Source organism: Lagopus muta, chromosome 13 (genome assembly GCF_023343835.1).
Source record: "Lagopus muta isolate bLagMut1 chromosome 13, bLagMut1 primary, whole genome shotgun sequence".
NCBI lineage: Eukaryota > Metazoa > Chordata > Aves > Galliformes > Phasianidae > Lagopus > Lagopus muta.
This window is the reverse complement of record NC_064445.1, coordinates 13,422,533-13,444,364: the sequence shown is the minus strand read 5'-3', so window position 1 is coordinate 13,444,364 and position 21,832 is coordinate 13,422,533. Positions and strand designations below refer to the sequence as shown.

The following is a 21,832-nucleotide window of genomic DNA, read 5'->3' as shown; positions in this document are numbered from 1 at the left end:
GAGAAATCATGACAAATCGTGCCACTGCCATGCAGTGGGACATCCAATGAACACAGAGACACGAGCTACATTATAAGACATCCTTGAGCTGCAGAACATGGGGACACTGGAGCACTTTTACACACTCCCTCTGGTCTGATGCCTTCTAGTGGTGTCTGCCTCCAGCCATCCCTGGGAGATGACATACAGAGCTGAACAGATCCTCATTTGGGACAGTCAGCTCTTTTACTGGCTCTTACCAAACACAAGCTCACACACAGAGACGCTGCCCACTATACAGAAAAATTTGCTTAAAAAAAAAAAAAACAAAAAACAAAAAGAGGTGCACTTTTTGTATCTGAAGCCTGACAAGCTCAGGGTTATACTTTCATTACAAGAGAAGAATCTAAACAGTTAAAAGCATACTGCTTCATATGAACCTGCAGTTTTATAATCTGGAACTAGTAATGCCTCTGAAAAAAGATGCTCTCATACTGCCTACTCATTTTCTGCCCCATGCCTCATCATGGATTTTGCCATCACAAGCATTTTGCGGTCAGAGGTTGGGGCAGAGCTAATCTCTTTGAAGCAATCCACCCTCCAGCTGTTATCACTGTGTCCTGCTGAACGAGGAGGCCTGTCCTTGCAGCAGACAAGGCTCCAAGGCAAGGGTGGAATAGGGGTATTGGACAACTCGAGCAGACACAGCCAGCTATGTTTCTGGCAGCTCAGTGCTTACTGCATACTGCAAGTCAGATGCAAAGGTGGCAACCTCAGGAGGCATCTGCCTAGGCTGCTTCACGATTCACAAAAAAAAGCCTGTAGTCCCTGGGCTCCACTGCTAGTAGCAGAAGGCAGGGTATGGAAACACAGGATGGATGCTCGGCAGAGTAAGCTCAGGTCACTGATCAGAAGACAGAATTTTCATGGTTGTATTTTCCGAAATGCTGTCAGAGACCATCGCGCGAGGCCTGAGAAAAAGGCTAAAACAGAAAATGAGAGATACAAAGAGAAAAGATTTAGGTATGATAGGAGCAGGAAGAACTTGCTAGGCATGCACATTACTCATACCGGAGTCAGACTGACTGGCATGCTAATAAGAGTCTCAGAACTTCCCAACACCTCTACACCACCACCAGGTATTTCCCAATAACACACAGGAAGCCCAGATGCTTGGCCTCACCTGACACCCTCAATGCAACAGGCATCTCCCAGACTTGGTGGGAGGAAAGTACAGTAAGGCACTGAGAAGCCAGCAGGTCAGCCAGCAATTCCAACAGGAATCCCAGGCAAGGACGGCGCTGTATGTGAAGGACATTTAAACATTTAATGGCAAAGAGCAATCCAGGAAACAAAAAGACTGCAACAGCTTGAAGGCTGTTGAAAATGAAAAAGCACCCCCAAGAAAGCCCAAAGCACACAACATGCTGTATGCAAGGTCCAAGTCAAACATTCACAACTCTACTGAAAGACCAGGTAAAACATTCACCACAGCTAGAACAGAAAACAAAGCACTAGATAAAACTCAACCTGCGGCTTGACTGAGAAGCTACCGAGGGCATCTTGGACACCAGGACAGCTTTTGAAGAGACCAACCTTGCTTAATGAGAGCAGAAGAGATTGTAAAACACATACAAGGTCAAAAGTAAACTAAAAATAAAGGATTACAGATGTCTGGATAGTGCCTTGCAAAGTTATTTAACAACCTCAAAAGCAGGAAACTAGGAAGAAGTGAGCTCTCATGGAGAGAGAAAACTTCACTGGTCTTTACTGGTGAAGCAGTTGGAGGCACATCCACATCCATCTTTGCAGCATGTAGGTCAGAGTGGCCAAGTCAGTGTGAATTAATTACAGATGGAGCATCAGACTGGACAGACCAGTCAGTACTGCTCACCTGGACCAGATGTTTACAGGAAAGTTTTAAGCCTGAAACTGAGGAACTGCTGGGTGATGGGTTGCAAGCGTAACACTGCTGTCCAGAGACTGGCATGGGAAGAAAGTAAACATGATTTCTATCCCTGCTAAGTATTAAAAGATCAGATCACTGTGCACTCACATGCAGACTGCTGGGAAAGAGTATGAACGGCTTCCACAAATGAGAGTCCTAGCAAGGCCTCAGCTTCTCTTCCCAGCTAACACCAGTGTATATACCTCTAATTTGTTTGATTCATCTGGAAATCCCAGGTGAACACCTGACAGTCTTATGGAAGGGATTACTTTTAAAAACTTGTAGACGTAATCCCTAGCCATCCAACAGGCACTCGAGGCTGTGACAGTCAGCACATTCCTCTGCTACATACTGCAGGCTCCTGGCAAACGTCACCACCTTAAAACGATGATGCACAGCTTTGCTGCACACTGCACTGTTTGCAACCACATGCTTAAGAGCACCGTGATGGACTCAGATGAACTCAGAAAAAAAAAAATGAAACAAGCAAACAAACAAAACCCATAACCTTGTTTAGCCTTCTATTCCAGCTTGTAAGCTTTGTTCTGACGACTAGGGAGTTGGAGGTAGGGCAAACAACTGGCAATGCCACTAACAGCAGATACACAAAAAGAAGTTTGTCGTGACTGCTTCTTCCCCTATAGCTTCTGGATGTACTCAGACAGCAATCTACCTGCTGGTGCTGCCCAAAGCCAGAGAAATCAGAAGTGAGACCACAAAAAAAAAAAAAACAACCAACATAAACCAATAACAACTTTGACTCTCCTGTATTTCTCTCCACTGATACCTTAACACTGTACTCATCTCAACCAAGAGGGCAGTTATATTCTCAGAGCAGAAAACAAATCCAGGTTACAGCAACTTAATCTGCAGTTCTCGGCAGCCGAAAATCGGTATAAGGGCTCATTGCAAGGGTCCCATCCCTTCCCAGATAGTATGGGAAGTCCCAATCCCTTAAGCAGCTCTGGCATTTAGCATGCTAAAAGGCTCAGCAAAAAGTCTTACAACTCAGAGAAAAAATAGCCTGACAAAAAGCAGCAGTTGGCACTTCTGACTTATCAAGCAGAAACAGCACAGCAAGCACAACGTGATCAAATGCATGTAGTAGAAGTGAGGGTGTGGGGCATACGAGTGTGGGTTTTTTTGCCATGGACATGGAGTCCATTCAAAAGTTGAGTTTAACTCATGCTAGTTATCCAGCCCAGCACACTGATCACACCACTGATCGCGTTTGCAATAGATGTGATATGAAGAAGTCTGATTCCTTCTTTCAGTAGCAACTCCATCATACACTGGCTTAAAAAGATTATAAAACTGCAAGTCTATAATGTTACTCCAGTGACTCACAGGATGCGATGCACTGCATAAGGCAGCTACTCAATACTAACAAGACTAAAGGAAAAAGTAATTCTGGAAGACCTAGAACTACCCTCAAGTGAAGAGACCACAATGTTTCCACAACAAAGCTTAAACATCTTTCTAAAATTAAATATTCCCTCCAGTACACGAGATACAAATGCTGTCTCATAACTATGTACAGAACGCTTTCAGTAAGATCCCTTCAAATGTCACAACTGAATTTCAAAAACCATCTCATCAGCCTGGGAACACCGGAAAATAACCACGATGCATTTTAATTTCAACACATTAAAAGCTGCATATTCAAGGTTTATTTTGTTTTTTTCCACCAGATACCACTTTATGAAAGCAAAGAGAAAACAGCATTCATCTTAAATTGCAAATTAGACAACAATTCTGAAGCACTCACATAACTGCAGCTACGCTGTGCACCAGCAAAACATATACAGCTTCTGAGGAGTAGTACTGGGGTTCTCTGAGAATGCTGCATGTTACAATTCTGCCACAAAAATATCTAGTAGGAAATAGCCAGCTCTGTTAAGGGTGGTCATTTGGTATACTATCACAGACACCCCACAACTCACTGCCCACGAGCAGATCCCACACAAACGTAACTCAGTCATTATGCTGAGAAATGCACTGAAATGAAATAGCTGTGAATTAATATAATAATAATGGCTTTTATAGGATTGTAAAAAAAAAAAAAAAAAAAAGCTCTGAATTCTCTGGAGAGATAGGTCAAAGCTCCTTTTATTGGAGGTATCAATGCAATGCTTCAAGGTTCCAGACATCCTATTTTCACCAACTTCAAAGCAGAAGAATTCCACTGCTGTCCCATTCAGAGTCCAGACTGCAGGCTGCAATTCCCGTTCAGCACATCTGGCAGCTGGAAGTGGGCACCTACCTTTCTTCCCATGTTAGCAACAGGAGGGTCTCTACTGCCATCAGACAGTCCTGCTGGAGACTAAATCATGAGTTCACACTCTCTACCAGCACAATATCCACCGCATCAGCAGCAATCCTGCTATGCCTACACAGGGCACACAAAGTCAACTCTGCCAACTATGAACTCACACTAAAACAAATGACCTTTCACTTTCTCTCAGAAGCCACCCCATGGTCTTCACAGGTAAGATAGCAAACTTGATCCATCATCACCGCTCTTTTATAATACTCTTTGCTTAAAATAAAATAAAACAGAAAATCCTCCATGTCTCAGCTTAAAATACAGCAGTCAGACACCAGGCTGATGTTATTAGTGACAGCACCGTACTTGTATGACAGAAGTGTCAACAGACCATTAATAACTGCTTTGACTGTACAAACGTATGTTCACATTATATGAACTTCTGCAAGCTTCAATGAAAAAAACAATTTTTAAGCCAGAAATAAAGACACTGATATGACATGGAAAAGATGCATATTGTCACAACAGACCTTCAATGGCAAAACTAATGTTTTCATCCTCAAGAACACTGTTGTCAGAAGATTTTTCAATTCTAAATGCTCTGCAAATGCAGAAGCTGTTAAGAGACCAAGACTATTGCCCTCCATCAGTCCCCTTTGGCAGGGGAACCATAGGAAGAGAAGGAGAAGCCCACACCAACTTCTAAAAACCAAATCCAATCCAGCACAGATGATGATGATGCACCTTTTAAACCATTCAAACTATTGAGCACATTATTGAAAGCAAAGCATCATGTATTTACCATAAAGTGACCAAGATATAACTAAACTACGTGGATTTTCTGCCTCTAATAATCCTATTAAAAGGTTACTCTAAAGCCATATTGCTCCACTAAGTGGAAACCTTACACGCTGAATGTAAATTTATTTTGTCATCCTTTTGTTGTCAGTACCGGCATCTAATTTAAACAGTTAGTTTGTGTCCCTTTGTCTTTCGTTACATATACACAAGCAGATATGCACACACATGCATACAGTACACACGCCCACCCCAAGCAATCTAGTTTTGTGCTCAGCCATTGCTCTGATCCTCTGAAGGAGCCCAGCCCTCCTCTTCCTTTGCAAGCTGATGTCACGTTTCTTCCAAGCACCCAGGCTGCCCTGCAACCAGAAAACAGCTTTTGAGAGTAGAACCATAGAGATTTTCAATTGAGAATTCCAAAGTGGGTTTTTTTTTTTCCCCATTACCCCTTAAGTACAGAAAGATGATTTTCATTTTCATTTTTCAATATAGATTTTCATCCCATTTCTGAAAATCCTTCAAACATTCCTGCACAACACTCTGATCTGCCTCACAACTTTGCCTCATTAAAATTTCATTATAATCCACCCCTCGCTCAGCAGGGGGAAGAGGATTTACATGAACAATATTACTTGTGGCTGAAGATATTCCAAACTGCAAATTAGTGAAGGTTAAAAAAACATTTGGGGAAGTAGCCAGTGCGTGTAGCTTCCTCAATCACCCTATTATATCTTTATATCACCCTATATATCTTTCTTCTTATCTACATTCTTCAAAATGCAATAAATCTATGGATCTTATTTCACTACAGAACTGTAGTTTACTGGTTCTATCAGGGCAGTAAATGGGCAATCACAACATTCTCTCAGTTCTAAGAAGTCCCATGAAAACCATTCTTTTTGGACAAACAGGATATCAAGAGCTGGAGCAGTTATGCAATACAATTTATGGAAGGTCTTGTCTTTAACTCGTGTTGGCAGACTTGCAACTGTCTAAGCTTTGCTCAGAGAAAGGATTCACTGAACAGTAGCCTAAAAACACAAAGGAAGACCCTGTGACCAAGAGTACCCAAATGGAGAGTACTACCCTTGAAAAAATGTCCACTGAAAATTTATTGAATTGAGAAGCAACAAAAGCCTTTGAGGGAATCAAGCTAACAAATACAATTCATTTCAGATATAAATGATAATAGTACAGGAAGAAAAAAAAAAGCAAACAAGAAAAGCAAAGCATATGCCTCCAAAACGCCTCCAAGTTTTCTAAGTTGCCAATTTAGGCAAAAATATCCTGAGCTGTGTCTGCAGTTTCCTGGCATGCCTTTCAGGGCAAACCAGTCAGGGGAAAGAACAATTCCAACAACAATAACTAATTTCTATGGCCCTTCTTGCTACTAACTTAAAAGCAGACTGAAGTATCTTACTTTTATTGCTAAGAACATATGGCAGACAGACGAGCTCTCATCCAGGTTTATCCACCATAATGACACCAACAGGAACGAAACGCTTCTTCCAAACCTCACTGCAGTGCTTTATGCTTCAAGTCACATTGCCTCCCCCATAGACTTGAAGACAGAGAAACTGGGCAGAACCTGAAAAGCACTGCAAACAGTCATGGGTCACATGTCCAACGTTTCCATGGAAGATTACCTCTTTCTTTTTAGATTAATTCCATTACTTAAAATCAAATAGAGGCTCTATCTCCGGAACCATCTGACAATTACTGATCTCTCTGCAATAGCTCCTTTCAAGAAACTTCAGTGTCAGAATTTCAGATGCTGCTCTGGACTTCTCCTGTTTTCTCCTCCAGAGCAATTTCCACTAAACATTTCACATGAAGGGACAGCCAAGGACACAGATGATGTTTATGCTGCCTAAATGTTGGATTTATTTCTGTAATCTGAACATTTACACGACTACTGCTCTGAGGTAAAGTAAATATCTCCCATCTCCACTTCTAGCATATGGTTTTCTAAGATGGATGATAAACATTTGAGAATACAATGAAACCTTGTCTAAAGGTTTCTGAATGGCTTAGCAATTCTCCTTGGGGGGGAAAAAAAACCAACAGAAAAAAAACAACAGTTTTTTTTTAAACTGAGACAAAATTTCAATGAAAACTTCAGAAACAGACTACAAAATTCAAGTTATGCATTACAACAATCTAAAGAAGCCTGCATAAACTTTAAGAAAATCATACTTGGAAGCATTTAGGAATAGCCCATTCATTTCGCAAGGACAGAAAAGCCTTATTTCCAACCATAAAAGATGTAGCAGAGACTGCTCATCACCTTATACGTTCACCAACTCTAGCGTAACGACAGCGTAACGACACCACTCTCAGCTCATGACAAATAAGACTCATCTGCTGCTGAACGATTCTGACACATTTAAAAAGGAAGAAAACCCACGTACATTAGCAGAGCAGTACATGGCAGTAGGCAAACTTCAAGTAGGTTATACTGATGTACTTGTATTATGTATGTAAAAAGCTTCACACCTTGAAATCCTCTAAAATGAAAAAAAAAAAAAAAAAAGAAAGCTGACAGCAAATAACAAGTTTCACATTCTCCCAAGAAAGGCACTACTGGGAACTACTTTCTATAATGGCACAGATTTCTGCACTAAAACATATTCCAAACATGGCAAACAGTGCATCCTTGAGGTTAAGAAAGAATGGCCACTGTGCATGGGAATATTTATCTCTTAGAATATCTTTTTCTTTGAAATAAGAGAAAAAAACTGCATTCGTTCTTTTCTATAACCCTTTATTTTTAATACTTATCTTTATTCAGGGTTCCTTCCAAATGGATAGCACTTATCTTTATCTTTTTTCTACTTACTCCCCAATATTTTATGAGAATTCAGACATTATGGTGGTATGTATCCCACACGAGGTTCTTGCCACCTGTATCTGCTTACTTTTCAGTTCTAACTAAACTGAATGAGAACTTGAATACTTGAATTATACTCCTCAACGAAGAGGAGAACTAATCACTAAAATCCACATTTCCCTGACATGTTAATAGGGATTACTTCAATACATTTCCATTCAGTTCTTTGTAGTTCAGATGATTGCTTATACAACATTGTATTAAAAGAACTCTCCTTCCATTGCCTGGCTTACAGTTCTCCATCTGGGCCAGTGGGTCGCTGAAGCTTTGATCCCCCCTACCTAAGGGATGCATTACTTACAGCCACACAGCTCAGCACTGCAGCCATCCAGGGAAGGCCCTTTCCCTTACAACAACTAAACCTTTTCTATGTTTTTTTTCAGCCACATCCCCAGCCTCCAATACCCTCCCTGCAGAAACCCTACTTACAGATGGTTGGCACAACATTCTTCTCACTGGCATTCATTGGCTGCATAATGTTACAATCAATTTAAAGTACCAAAGACTAGACAATACATATTTTTATTTTGCCCTTGTAAAGCTTACAAGCAACCACTATGTAACACACACAACCTTCTCCAAAAAGTCAATGTTTTAGCACCATTATCTATACAGAAAAGAACTGCCTTGCAGCTTGCCATTCATGGCAGCTGAACTTCTGCTTCCTTTCTGGGAAAGGAAAATCATGCGGCACCCAGTCCTTACTTTCTTATTGTCACCAGGAAAAAAGGCTGGAAACAACTAGATTTACTTCTTAGATTTACTTGGACAGCTTGTCCAAACAAGGAAAGTAATTCTCTGGATAGGTTGAAGCAGAAGTAATTCTGATGCTAATTAGAAAAGGTTTATGACACAGATCCTTCTCTTCTTCCTCTTCTGTTTCCAACATGGACACCAAGTGCCATCTAGACAAGCAGACTGAGTTGCAAATCTGAATCCACTGTGTGCCAGAGAAGCCTGCAGAAGAGAAATCTTGCTGGCAGAGCAGAAGATAAATAGCAGGAGTACAATTACGGACTTCTGTATTACAAACACTGTAGTCCTAAGAGGACATTGCAAAAAATGCCCCAGAATTCAAGATAATGGAAAGATTGGCATAAAATTACTATTTTTACAGCATCAAGGAATGCAAGAACTCACTCCTTAAAACACAGAAAGGCACACGTGCTCTGGGAAGATATACACTTCCCTGCACAGCTGCTGTCCCAGTGACCTTGCCACAACTCAGCAGATCTGTTCTGCATTCCAGATGTCATTCTCAAGAAATCAGCACTTTAATAACTTCAGCTGCAAGTATTCAGTGTGGCTAAGGAGTATCCACATACAACAAGCATTGCCTTCAGAAAGTTACCGAAGCCCAGCCAGATCACAAAAATAGAGACACATCCTACATTGGGCAGTGTGGAATAGAAGGGAAGAGCAGGCACAAAGGGACCTGACAATTACAGCAAAAATAGAGGACAAATGCCTACTTTTGTCCCAGTGCTAAGCTGAAAGACACCAGAGCATAAACAGCATAAACCATCGCAGTAACAGTAAGGTATGTAAGCATGTCACAGATCAGCCCAAGTTCAAATTAGTAACTGCTCTCTAAATGCAGTGCTGCAACCATCTTCATTCTTTGATCTTAGACGCTGCACTTCTAACATCATTTTTTTTGAGGACATTCTTTCGACAATTTGTGAATGAGCTGCTGTAGAGCTGCTCCATCTCGTTACTTCGATGCAAACTTCACAAAGCTGAACTGCATACCAATGAAATATACCAACATATCACCCCACTCCACAGGAGCATAAACACCATAAAGAAGGTCAAGCATTCTCATGACGCTTTGCTAATGAGGGTCAGGGCCTGACTGGACTTGTTTTGGCCTCCAGCCTAGCAACAGTTTCTGTGTTGGCCAAACTCTGAGGAGCCCACTATGACTTATATGTGTAATTTGCACCTTTCCATTCCTCCAGAGACTCTTGCCACTAAAACCACCAGTATACAGCTCAAACATCCGTGTTAGCATTCAAGCATCTCCTTTGGAAGACAATAACTTGACGCTACAGGAAGTCTGCTATAAGCTGCAAACAAGTACTTAATGTAAAAATGGGTAACTTGGCACACTGGGCCTTCTCCATTAATCATGGCACGAGCCTCAAGAACAAAAAACTGTGAACTAGATGAATATATTTCATTCACTGACTGATCACAACCTAGATCTATACACTAAACCTGTCTTCCAAACATACTTCTCTATCATCTTTCAGTTGTCCACACCAGCAGCTGGTTCCTACCCAGCGACGTGCAGTAGAAAGGCATGATACCAGAAGGGCCCATACAGTTGGATGATATCTATTTGTTTTTTTACACACAAAACAAAAAAGTTCCATTTATCTTGTTTTACCATTCAGTGCTGCATGACGTTACAACTATGAGAAGTAACACACTCAGCTCACAACTGAATACAAGGCAAAGCTTTGCAGATTTTAGTAGATCAACCAGAAGTATTTGCATTGAATTATTAAATTCTGAATGATTTATAGCAAAGGATATTAAGGACAGGTCCACAAAGTCATACTCAGTGAATTTCTCACATGCAGACAGGTTAAACAGAAACATACAGTTATAAAAAACAGTGTCAAAAATCAAATGTGCAAAATCCCCAGAAATCCTTACTAAGCACGTTTCTTCAACAGAAGATAGAGTAAAAGGGACGGTGACGAAAGATCCCAATGTACCTCAAAGACAGGAGGCAATAAAAATGAATGAGCAGATGGACAGCACAAGAGAAGTGGCTGCTGACTCCTCACCTTACCTCACCCCTACCCTGCAAGGGGCAGGGGAACAAACAATTCTACACAAGCAGTGTTAGAGTGAAGCAGAGTGCTTACAGTTTTGTGGTGACTGCTTTTATCTGAGATAGCAATAGCAGGGCCCCTTTCTTAAGGCCATCTGTGATGCAACCTCTTGTACTAATAGAAACATAAGAACAGCTCACTGCAGTGAGTTTATGAAGCAAAAAGCCCTCATTACGTTATATTTAACTTAATTTGGAGTTTATCAGAGCATTATTTGCTCCATTCACCAATCGTAACAGCAGACAAGCTCCCCAGTAAAGGCAAGTTCTTCTGAAGCCATACATCAGTTCATTTTCCTCCTTTGCTGTACCAAACTGCAGTCACCAGTCCTACTTCAAAATATGCTGGGAATTCCCTGCTGAGTGCTGCTCGTGCCAGCCAAAATACACATTTTCTACTGCACTGTATTTTAAAAACTTCCACCACAGGATACCACTTTGAAAGAACCACTACTTCATGCTCCAGCATCTAACGTTCAACAGTAAAGACAGAGTCAGGACAGAAGATGATGCTAAAGTTTCTAAGAAATCATGAGACGTACATGAAAAGTAGAATGAAGTCAGACAGACACACGGACACCAGAGAATACTTCCCTGCCTGCACTTCTCAATGCTGTTTTTTGTTTTATGACTGGTGTTGATCTTTAGCTGTGACCAAGCAATCATTATAGCTGTTGTGTAACATCACCGAGTGTGACAATAAATACAAATTATTGCACAGAGTAAGTTTCCACTGCCACGCAAGTAAGGCAGAGCAACAGCAAGATTTCAGACTTCTGACATCAACAACAGCATTTTCAATTGGTACAGCTGAACTCTGAGTGGGATTGCAAAGGAGTATTTTTTTTTCTTTTTTTCCTTGTTTAAAGGCTGTATCCTGAAATCCATTCTTTGTTACATTTCCAGATTTTACAAAAATGCTTGTAAGAAACATACCAGCACCAATGAGGAGCCCAGCACACAGCTCCTGCTTCACATCTGACAATAAGTTGTAGAGACTAAAACAGGAAGCGAGGCACCGGTCAAGAAACAGGAAAATGAGAGAAGCACATAATCCTTCAAACCTGCAAGCAATAATGTTTTTATTTACAGATGTGCAAGCACATGAATACATCCACAGAACAGCCGAGTCTGTTCCTGGATAGCCAGGAACAAACTCTGTAACTATTTCTTTCTTACAGGGTTAATTTACACTCACTCTGAGCAGAATCACAACTTCATTTGGAAGTGTGAAAACGAGTCGGCACAAAATGAGCCAGCCACACATTTGAGAACTGTACTGAATTTCGCTAACAAAGAGCCAAGGTGATGCAGGATCACTACTTACACCCTTTGAGAACACGTAAACTGACAGACAGTAGACCTGGAAACACACGGAAGTACAAAGGTCAAGTAGACCAGTCCCACAGTGGAGCTGTATCTCCGTCCCACAGCCAAACGGAACAGCTGATGCAGAATATTACAAGTCATCAACAAAGAAAAGAACTGGCACGTTTCCAAGCTAACTCTTTGGGTCAAGGTATGATATCACCTAGAAAACTGTTTAACTTAGAGCCCACCATCTCCTGAAACTGAAGCAGCCAGGCAGATGAGTGGTGGCAATGAATGTGGCTGCCAGCACCGTGTCTGCCAGCGGCTGGAGCCCTGCACGTGCACAGGGCTGGCAGCCTCCGCAGGCACGTTTCCAAGCTAACTCTTTGGGTCAAGGTATGATATCACCTAGAAAACTGTTTAACTTAGAGCCCACCATCTCCTGAAACTGAAGCAGCCAGGCAGATGAGTGGTGGCAATGAATGTGGCTGCCAGCACCGTGTCTGCCAGCGGCTGGAGCCCTGCACGTGCACAGGGCTGGCAGCCTCCGCAGGCGGGACGCCTCCTCCCGCACCAGACTCACCACAAGTATGCACATCAGCTGCATCCATTTAACGCCTCTGGCACGGTCCCACTGCAAGATGAGGAGGATATGAGCAAGCCATCAGTAAGACATTTGATGCAAGGCACTCATGGTAAACATCTTTTCTAAGAGCTCCTAAACCAGGCAGGGTGGCATTGGCCATTCCAGCTGCAGAATCTTGCTCTTGGCTACCAGTACTAGCTGGCGGGGGCAGAACACACATTCCCCTAACAAATTATGTCAAGTAAAGAAAGGTGCTCACCACCAAAACAATCCTGCCAAGTAGTAGCCGCTTCCCAAGTGACCTTTACCTGTTGGACCGCTCTACACCTTCTCTACAAAAACAGTGGCATTCACACTGGGTAGGAAGAACTAGGAAGATGAGGCAAACATTGCAGAATCATAAACTCAGAAGGATGACTTCTGCATGTTAAGGGAAATATACACCGTAAGCAGAAATCTAAGAAGTCTGTAAGGGCTATAGTCCCCACTTCCCACAGCACAGCTCGGCTAAACTCTCTGAACGCTTTGCACTGTTCCCATCCTGGAACAGCATCCATGCAAACACATTTCCACTCAAGCACCTTCCTGATTGAAGAAAAACAGTGAGCTGCATGAACCTTGAGCCCTGGCCTGCTGGTGGGCGGCCCTTTCCCACTTCCACAATAGAAGGCAGGACATGGCATTGTTTCCACTGATCATGGAGGAACCGGGTGTGTTACACTAAACCAAACCAGAAAGGAAATTTGGGATGTGAGGTATTTGTCTGGAAGGTAAAAAATATGGGGGAAAAAAGCTATTTGGTTTTCCTTCTCCCAAATAGGTTTGGGATAAAGTGTTTTACAACACTTTCTGCAACTCCTCCATTGTATTTTTGTTCGCACTTCTAAACTTCTATAGGAAAAAAACCTGCCTTCAATTAATTGCTGTGTTCCATAACTTTACTCATCCAGCAGAGCTTCAAGAACAATGTCTGAATGATATTTTATGTAAGTGACAATTTTGGTCTGCTACCGCAGTTCTCAAACTTTGCATCAGCTTTCATACCTCCAGGATAATTTTTACATTCTTTCCACTCCCACCAGTGCAGTTTGAGAGTCACTGCACTGGCAGAAGCAAGAAGAAAGGACATGCCCTGCTGAGCACACCCTGAGAAGAAGGGAGGGGATGTCTTAGGGAGCAAATCTCAGTGATGTGAAATTTAAAGCAGAACACTGTTCAATTAAGACAGTAATGAAGGAAAGTGTTGGGTGATCAGTGGAAGACTGCAAGAGAAGAGGAAGCCTGTGGCAGGATGGATCTACCAAGCCTGTTCTTGCTAAGACAGTGCTGGACACATTCAGCATGTTCCCATTCTCCTCTTCTGAATTCATGACTCTCTGTCTTTGATCCAGCAGCTTCTCAGCAATGCCCTCCACCACCATCCCATATTCTGTGCTTTGAAAATTACAGTCAGGGACACAAAAGCGCCAACTATTTAACCCATGTCTGGGCTGTGCTCAAGTCCAAAATCTGTACCCTTTCAAAAGTGGCATTTTTTGTCTCCTCTCCATGGATTGGTCAAAAATCCCTTCCCTTCAAGCCCTGCTGTGGTCCTCAGCTCAGCAGCAAAAGCTTCCAAAAATCTGGAGGGACTGCAAGCATCCTTTGTTCAGAAGACGACACACCAGAACCTCTGGCCCAAGTGATTCAGCTACCAGCTCTTCTTTGATCCTGCCCAGCTTTCTTGTTCAAAGACCTGCAAGAAGTATGAGTAATGCTTGGTGAGGATACCTGCTTACAAGTCTTTCATCTTCCCTGTAATTAATATAATTAAAAAATATATTTCTAGAGTTCAATTTCTGACTCTTATTTTAGGCTTCTCTTCTAAGACCAGATACTTTAATATGCGGACAAAACTTGCAAAAGGATTCCTGGCAGAAAGCTGCAACACCCTTTCACTGAAAAATACCAGATCTTATTCAGGCTTTGTGCTCTGCAAGATGAAGCTCAGCTTCAAAGACAACATCCTACCTTTGTGAGCTACCCGGTTATTGATAAGCCTTCCTGCAAACCTTCCGGCTCTGGAAGCCAGGCTGCCTCTGAACGTCTGGCTGGAGCAAATTATTCACTGACCTAGAATTTGACATGTAATACTGAACAACTTTTTCAAAGTTGCTTCCCCAACCACACAAACATAATCAGCTCACGAGGCTGCTGAAAGCAGCAGTTCTGCCATCTGTCCGCCTATTCCCACCTCACACTTGTGCAGGCACAAGCGGTTGTGAAGCCACACAACGATCCAGAGCGAACCAATCTCTGAAAACCAACCAGGGAAAAAATAAAATGATAATTAGATCGTTCTTGCAGTCTGACACACAGTACAACTGTGCATGCCGGCAGGAGCATGGGAGTAAGCACAAACAGCATCAGTGATTTTAACGGCTGTACCATTTGCAGAAGGCCACTGGCACAGCAACCTTTTTATAAGGTCAGGCACCGAACCTCAAGAATGCTTAAGCACATACATGAATTTCAAGTAAAATGATGTGTACTTCCCTAATTTGCTATCATGGTACTTTTAAAGTAGTAAGTGGGAGAAGAAAGGTGAAGGTCACCCAGAGGAATCAAAGTACTGCTGAAAAGCATTTCTGTGGTCATCTTCACCTCTGCGTCAGACTCCCCCAATGAAACAGAGACAGTAACACCAATCTCTTCAGCAAAACATTCTGACACGATTAAAAACACACCACGGTGATACGATAACGCTGTTACAGAGAGACAAGGGCAAAATTCAACTTTCTCATGGCAATGAATGAGCGAAAGGGCACAAAGGTGATATGGGAACCTCTGACAGTCTGGGATGGAGAACAGACAGAGGACACTGCAAGGCAAAATGGCCACTGAGAGCAGCAGCTCCTCAACATTGCTATCTACAAGAAGACAAACACCGATGTATAAACTACCTGGGTAAAGAAACTCACAGCGGAGTCTCCCTGCCCTCCTTTCATTACTGGTACTCTGATGTAACCACACAGGAGTTATGAAGAGAGCATAAGAAGGACTTGCTGGGGTGGCAGGTTAAGTAGGAATCCACAGAGCTGGGTTGTCATGACAGCAGCTGAAAGTATGCAAGAGACGTATAGATCCTGGGTGTTAGAACAGCAAGGACTCCAAACAAGATCATTAAAACATGACATTATTTTTAACACCGAGAGGTATACACTACATCTCATTAATGAAACATGGACTGCACAGTAACCACTTGCACTGGTGAGGGTGCACGTGAATGGAGAACACACACAGAAACGCTTCCACTATACTAGCAAAGAGCACATTCTGCCCAGAGCCCAACATCATGCAGCACTGGGAAGGGGCAGTGCATGCACTCCTGTGGATCCCTCACTTGAGCCTCAGCTGAAGCTTCAGTTTCAAAGCCCAGAAACTCATCACACAAGCTTCATCCCATCGTAAAGCAGAGTAAAACGGTGGAAATGATTTTGGCAACCCCTTACATTAACTTGGCATTCACACAGCATGCAGAATTAGTAATGTCCCAACCAGGAGGCAGTAACTTCCTGCAGGGAGAAGTTACTCCCTGGAGTGCCCAACCCTGCCGGCAGCAGCACGGGAACACTACTGGCACTGCCAGGGCAGGCAGGCACGACACAGACACTGAATGAGCACAGCTCAGCTCCACGCAAAGCGGGCCTTTGTGGAGGCTCTCAAAGCCCTCAGTGGAGGCTCTCGCAAGCAGGCTTGGGAGGCAGAGGCGGCTGTGACTAACAGGTGTTAGCTGTGATCCATTCGGTACTTTGGAATTTGGACGTGGTAGATTGCTGAGGGGTTTGGTATATCTAATATGAGATTGTCTCCGAGGGTTGTTACAGAGCAAGGACTCCTGGACCAAGCAGCACCTCAGGTGCCTGACACAGGGGACATACCGGTACATCAGTGCTCACACACCAGGTTCCCCTCCAGGTACTCACCGTGACACCGCGCCAAAAGCAGAGCCCGCACTCACGCGGAACACTCGCGCTCAGAGCCCGCTTGGCGGAGGGGTCCCGGCGCGGCCCGCTGGGAGAGAGAGGACGGGGCGCTGCCACTCGGACGGCCGCGCTCGGAGCCCGGCCCGGCACCCTTCAACGAGGACTCAGCGTTGGGAGCGGGACGCCCGCGGGGCACCGGAGTCGCCCGCGGGGTGAGTGCCGCTGGGCGCCCCTCGGGCCGGCAGGGAGTAAAACGGCGGGACCCGGCCGGACCCGCACGGCGCGGGGCGGGGGCGCCAGCGGGCCGGGCCCGGGGCCACGCGGGCCGTGCGGGGCCGAGCGAGGACAGGGGCCAGGCGGCGGCGGGCGCGGAGGCGAGGGCAGGCGGGGCGCCCGGCCGGGGGAGCCGGGAGCGGCGCGAGGCGCCCGGGAGGGCCGGGAGGCGCGGGGTCGGGCGATACTCACTAGGGGTCATTGGTGAAGCGGGGGCTCCGCGGGGGCTGGTAGCCGTACAGGTGACAGTAGAGCACATCGAAGCAGAAGCAGCACATCTCGGCCGACACCACCATCTTCCTGCAGCCGGGCCCGCCGGAGCCGGCGCCGGGGGAGGCGAGCAGCGAGGCGGCCGGCGGGGAGAGGCCGGCGGGGCCCCCGCCGCAGCTGGGCGGCAGCGGCGGGGCCAGGGCGCAGCCGGCGGCGCCCCCCGCCAGCCCCCCGAGGCCGTTGAGGCGGGGGCCCCCCGGCGGGGGCAGCGCCCCCGGCTCGCCGCCCGCCGCCGCCGCCCCGCCGCAGCGGGAGCCGCCGCCGCCGCCTCCCGGGCCGGCCGAGCCCGACGGAGGGGAACTGGAGAGTTTCTGCTTCTTCACCCCGCAGCAACCCGCCGCCATCTTGGAGCCGTCTCCCCCCACGCAGCGCTTCCGACCCATGGCGGGGGGGCCGGCCGAGCGGCTGGGGGACGTGCGGCGGCCCGCTCCGCCTCCTGCCGGGCCCGCTCCGCCTGCAACGGGGAGGGAGGCGGAGGGAAGGGGAAGAATGAATGGGGAGCGGGAGGGAGAGGAAGATGGAGGCGGGGAGGGGGGAAGAGAGACAGAGAGATCTGCGTTAGGGCGAGCGCTGAGCCGCCGCGGGGCGCCGCGGCAATCCTCGTCCCCGTCCCCTCCCGTCGGGCCGCCCCTCTGCCCACGAATGTTTCTTCTTCTGCGGGGAAACTGGAGCGACTCCACCCCCCGTGCTGAAGGAATAAAAATAACCCCCGGAGCCGAGCTCTGCAGTAGAACGGCCCCCTGGTGCTCCCGCACTCCCTGCTGAATAATGTAGGTGACCTCAGGTGCCTCTCACTTGGCAGGGGATGCGTTCTGTGAGCGGCACGGAGTGCTGGGGAGACCCTACGGAACGGGACGGCCGAAAGCCGCAGTCCTGTTCACCTCTGAATTTATTTGAATTACAGCCTTGGCATTGCTTTGCCTTCCGGGGGCGGTGGGCACAGGGCTGGATTTACTCGGCACTGCGCGAAGGCGCTATAGTGCTTAAAAACCTAGGTGTACACTTAGGAAAAAAACAACAACCACAAAGCATCATCGTCAGTGCTGTGCAGATGTCTCTGGCATGGGAGGTAGCAGCTGTTTAACACAGGATAGCAACGCTACAACGTGGAGGTAGGCAAGGGAGTGTATGTTAACTGTATAGCAAAATACTGCAGGTTTAGAGAGGCTGAAAGTCGCTATCCAGGCTCAAATACAGCCTACAGAAAGACTTTGTGGTTGCAAACTACTTAGAGATTCAGTTTTCTTTGTTTTGTTGGAAATGAGGAATTAGATGTTGTAAAACGGTCTTTTTTCTTTTTTCTTTTTCCTTTTCCCCTCTTTCAAGCAACTTACTTTTTTTTTTTTTTTTTTTTTTTTTTTTAGAAACAAAGGCAGTGTCTTCCCTTGTGGGATTCATTAGCTTAAAACCAGTTAGCAGTGACACCTTCTGTTGCTTTTGGGAAAATAGTTTCTTCAGGTATTGAATTCTGGCTTTTTCTAAGTCTTTCAACTACGATCTTTAACACAACCATGTATAAAAATATCAATTGCAAAAGCTAATGATATGGGTAGAAATATGAGTTGCTCACTGTACTGGGACAGAAAACAGTGAGGGTTGGAGTCAGTCTTGGAGCCAGGACTGACAGCCTGTGCAGTGTCTGCAGCACCAACCATGCACAGCTGTCTGGTTAAAGGCTGTACTGCAGTGCCCCTGAATGAAAGGGTAAATTGATTTTATTACTCATTCATCGAAAACACTTTTTCCACTTCTGCAGATGTTCTTAGCTGTATTTGCCTGCACACTTACCAATAGTTGTGCTCTTATTTTTGCGATGCAATACATACAAATTTATCTTTTGCTGAGACAGAAGCAAATATGTGAACACAAATGTAGAAATTATTGGTTAGTGGAATCAGGGAGACACAACTCTTTTGCCAGTATCTCAAAGTGGAAAGAACTCTGTAGATTTACAAAACAGTTTTCAGAGCTCAGTGGAATTATTCAGGTTATATATGGATAAGAGTTTACTCTTTGAATTAGATGACTTTGGTTAATTGCGACGACTGTTTCATTGACCCTTTGCTTCACTTAATGCTCAAGTTCCTTTACTGGTCTTAAGATAAGGAACCTGAGTGCACTGAGTTCCTTCATTTACACAGTACTTTTGTATTCTGCTAACTTCAGCACGTTTTCTCCAGATGATTGATAGGCATCCTGTGCCCCATGTAAAGCCAAATGCACTGAGCGAATTCAGTACAAAAAATTCTTTTAGCAGTACAAGGGGTGTCTACTGTGGTAGTGCAATTACATCAGTGAAGATTAGGTGTGAGGTAGCTCTTCTTTCAGACTGGCTGTTAGAACATGAGGTGAACAACAGAGATAAAGCCTGAGTGACTTTAGAATTGTCACCTGTTACAAGTAAGAGATTTCAATTATTTTTTAACTAAAAAGTCACATCCCATGATTCTTGTTAAGCACTTTTAAGGTCATGGTGATAAGAAAAGTAAAACTGCTTGCAATAAGGTATTTCTCAGTGGTCCAAAGCTGCTCTGAAAGATCTCCATTAAATGACAAGAACAAAACAGACTGGCTTGTCCAACTGGTCTAGTTCCAAAGGTCCAACCCCTTTGGAGTCCGCGATGAAACTGGCACTGACTATAGGGGGAGTCAGGTATTTTTCATATAGGCCCAAAGATGATCAGTGTTCTGAGTGTCTTGTAATGCAATTACAAACAAGAACAATGAGAACAAGGAAACAATGAGCCAAAATTGGGCTGCATTGTAAGCAGCAGTGATATAATCCTTGCCCTATTAGTATCAATTCTTTTAATAGGGACTGTGACAGGTGAGAGATTTAAAAGAGTCCTTAAAATAGCACATTTAGGCTGTGGTTCCACATGCATTTCTGCAGCAGTAGTAATGTTGATTTAAGTAGCTCTACCTCAGCTGATTGTTCTTTTTCCTGTCCCACCCATTCTTCTGTGTTCATGCAGGTGTTTGTGCAGATGTGAGGCAGAGGATCAAGCTGACAAACAATTATTCTTTTCCCTTTATTGTCTTTCAGTTCTCCCATCTGGTTTATCAGAAGGCGACACAAAAATCTGTGCTGGTCTATTTTGGGGGGACTGTGCAAATCTGAGGGTTACGAGCTCCAGGCAACTTTTCAGTATTGTTGGAAAATGAGAAAGTGCAGCCTAACAGGGCACTGCACATAGTTAGGGGAAAACTGACAGAAATTATACTTCAGTGTTTGAATTTTAAATGCATGTGATAAAGAGCAGCGGAGGAAAGAGATGAATGACAAAGGAGCCTTGATGCTGAAGTAGTTTATACTTAAGACTGTGGAAAAGTCAGAGTTAGGGATTGAAAGAAAGGGAAATGGAAAGTCCTCTTTTTCAAACACCTCATTTTCCATTTTCTTAGAACTAAAGGAAACATTATACCACCATTTTTTGGTTTTGTTTTCCTTTTCTTCTGTACAGCGCATACAGCCAGAACCTCTATGAAGTTGTTAGCTTTACTGTGGAGGGGAGAAGTCTCTACTTACATTCTCCAAAATTCAGAGGGTGAATTCTATCTTTGTATCTTTCCATCATAACAATCTTTTTTTGGATAGCTCTGCCATGAAACTGGAAGATTTACATGCTGAGAATTCCTTTGGTCTGAGGAGTTCCCACCCATTGTGGAGACTGTCTAGACGACTCTCCCCCTTGCACTACAGCCTCCAAGGCATTATGGGTGTAGCTAGGAAAAAAGTGGTTTAGCCTGGTTTGCTTTTTTGCATTATCCCCAAGCTGGTTTATCACACTCTTGAGGCTCATGTGAGTTTTCTTCAGTGTATTCTGCTCGGACAGAATAGTTGCTGTTCTTTAGTAGGCTCGCTGTGTCACAGCTGTGCCCATGACAAATTAGATGCAGCTCTGTATCTAGGCCAGAAAGTGCTCACCAAATCCAATAAAGCTAACTTGCATGTCTGAGAACAGTAATTGTTCCTACCAGTTAGAGGCCATATCCTGCTATTGTTCCATATATATTAAGGCCTTATTGAAGTCTCTTCTAAAAAATCTTGTACAAAAGCTCATTTCAGGATGTGATACCAGCCAGCAGACAAAAGGTCCTCGCATGTTGTGTTACTGGAATCCTGTTTCATATCTTGAGCTATGTCATAATTTCACCCCGCTCTGAATCCAGTCTGTGTTATTTTAAAATTAACATTGTTTTGCAGACATTTTTCACTCTTATGCAAATATAGTTTGGTCCTTCTACACCATCTGTGCTTTCACTACAAAATTAGGCATAGGTTTGCAAAAAAATCTGAAATGATGTTTATTTATATATCTGGGACTGGACAATCCTCTACCTAGAGGTAAAAACATTATGTTTTAAAAGTGTCAGTGGAATCAGAAAAGTTATTTAATTAAAAAACTAAAGATCAAAGCACTTGAAATAAATGAAAGGTGAAGACGTTGCTTTTTCAGGCAATTCTTTTCACTTAATTTTGTGAGCTGCAGTCTTCCTCAGATATTATGCTAATGCAATATCCTATCCTTTTGAATGCATTTTTCCAGTGCGTGGTGATAAAGGAATATGTAGCTTACGTAGCTGTATTCACACTATAAATTCACCATGGTTTCACTGAGGTCAGTGGAGTGATTTCTGCTAGCTGATACATTAATAATAAGCCTTAGGACATATTTTTTGACATGGCTGTTTGTA

At 44.2% G+C, this 21,832-nt stretch overlaps 1 protein-coding gene across 2 annotated transcripts in view; it reads right to left on the bottom strand.

The window, feature by feature from the left end:
- AMMECR1 (AMMECR nuclear protein 1) overlaps positions 1-21,832 on the bottom strand; it is a 97,399-nt gene that overhangs the window by 52,988 nt on the left and 22,579 nt on the right. For both annotated transcript variants that reach the window (XM_048959830.1, XM_048959829.1), the window contains exon 2: positions 17,057-17,588. In XM_048959830.1, coding sequence (XP_048815787.1) covers positions 17,057-17,588 — 532 coding nt within the window. The remainder of the gene's footprint in view (positions 1-17,056; positions 17,589-21,832) is intronic.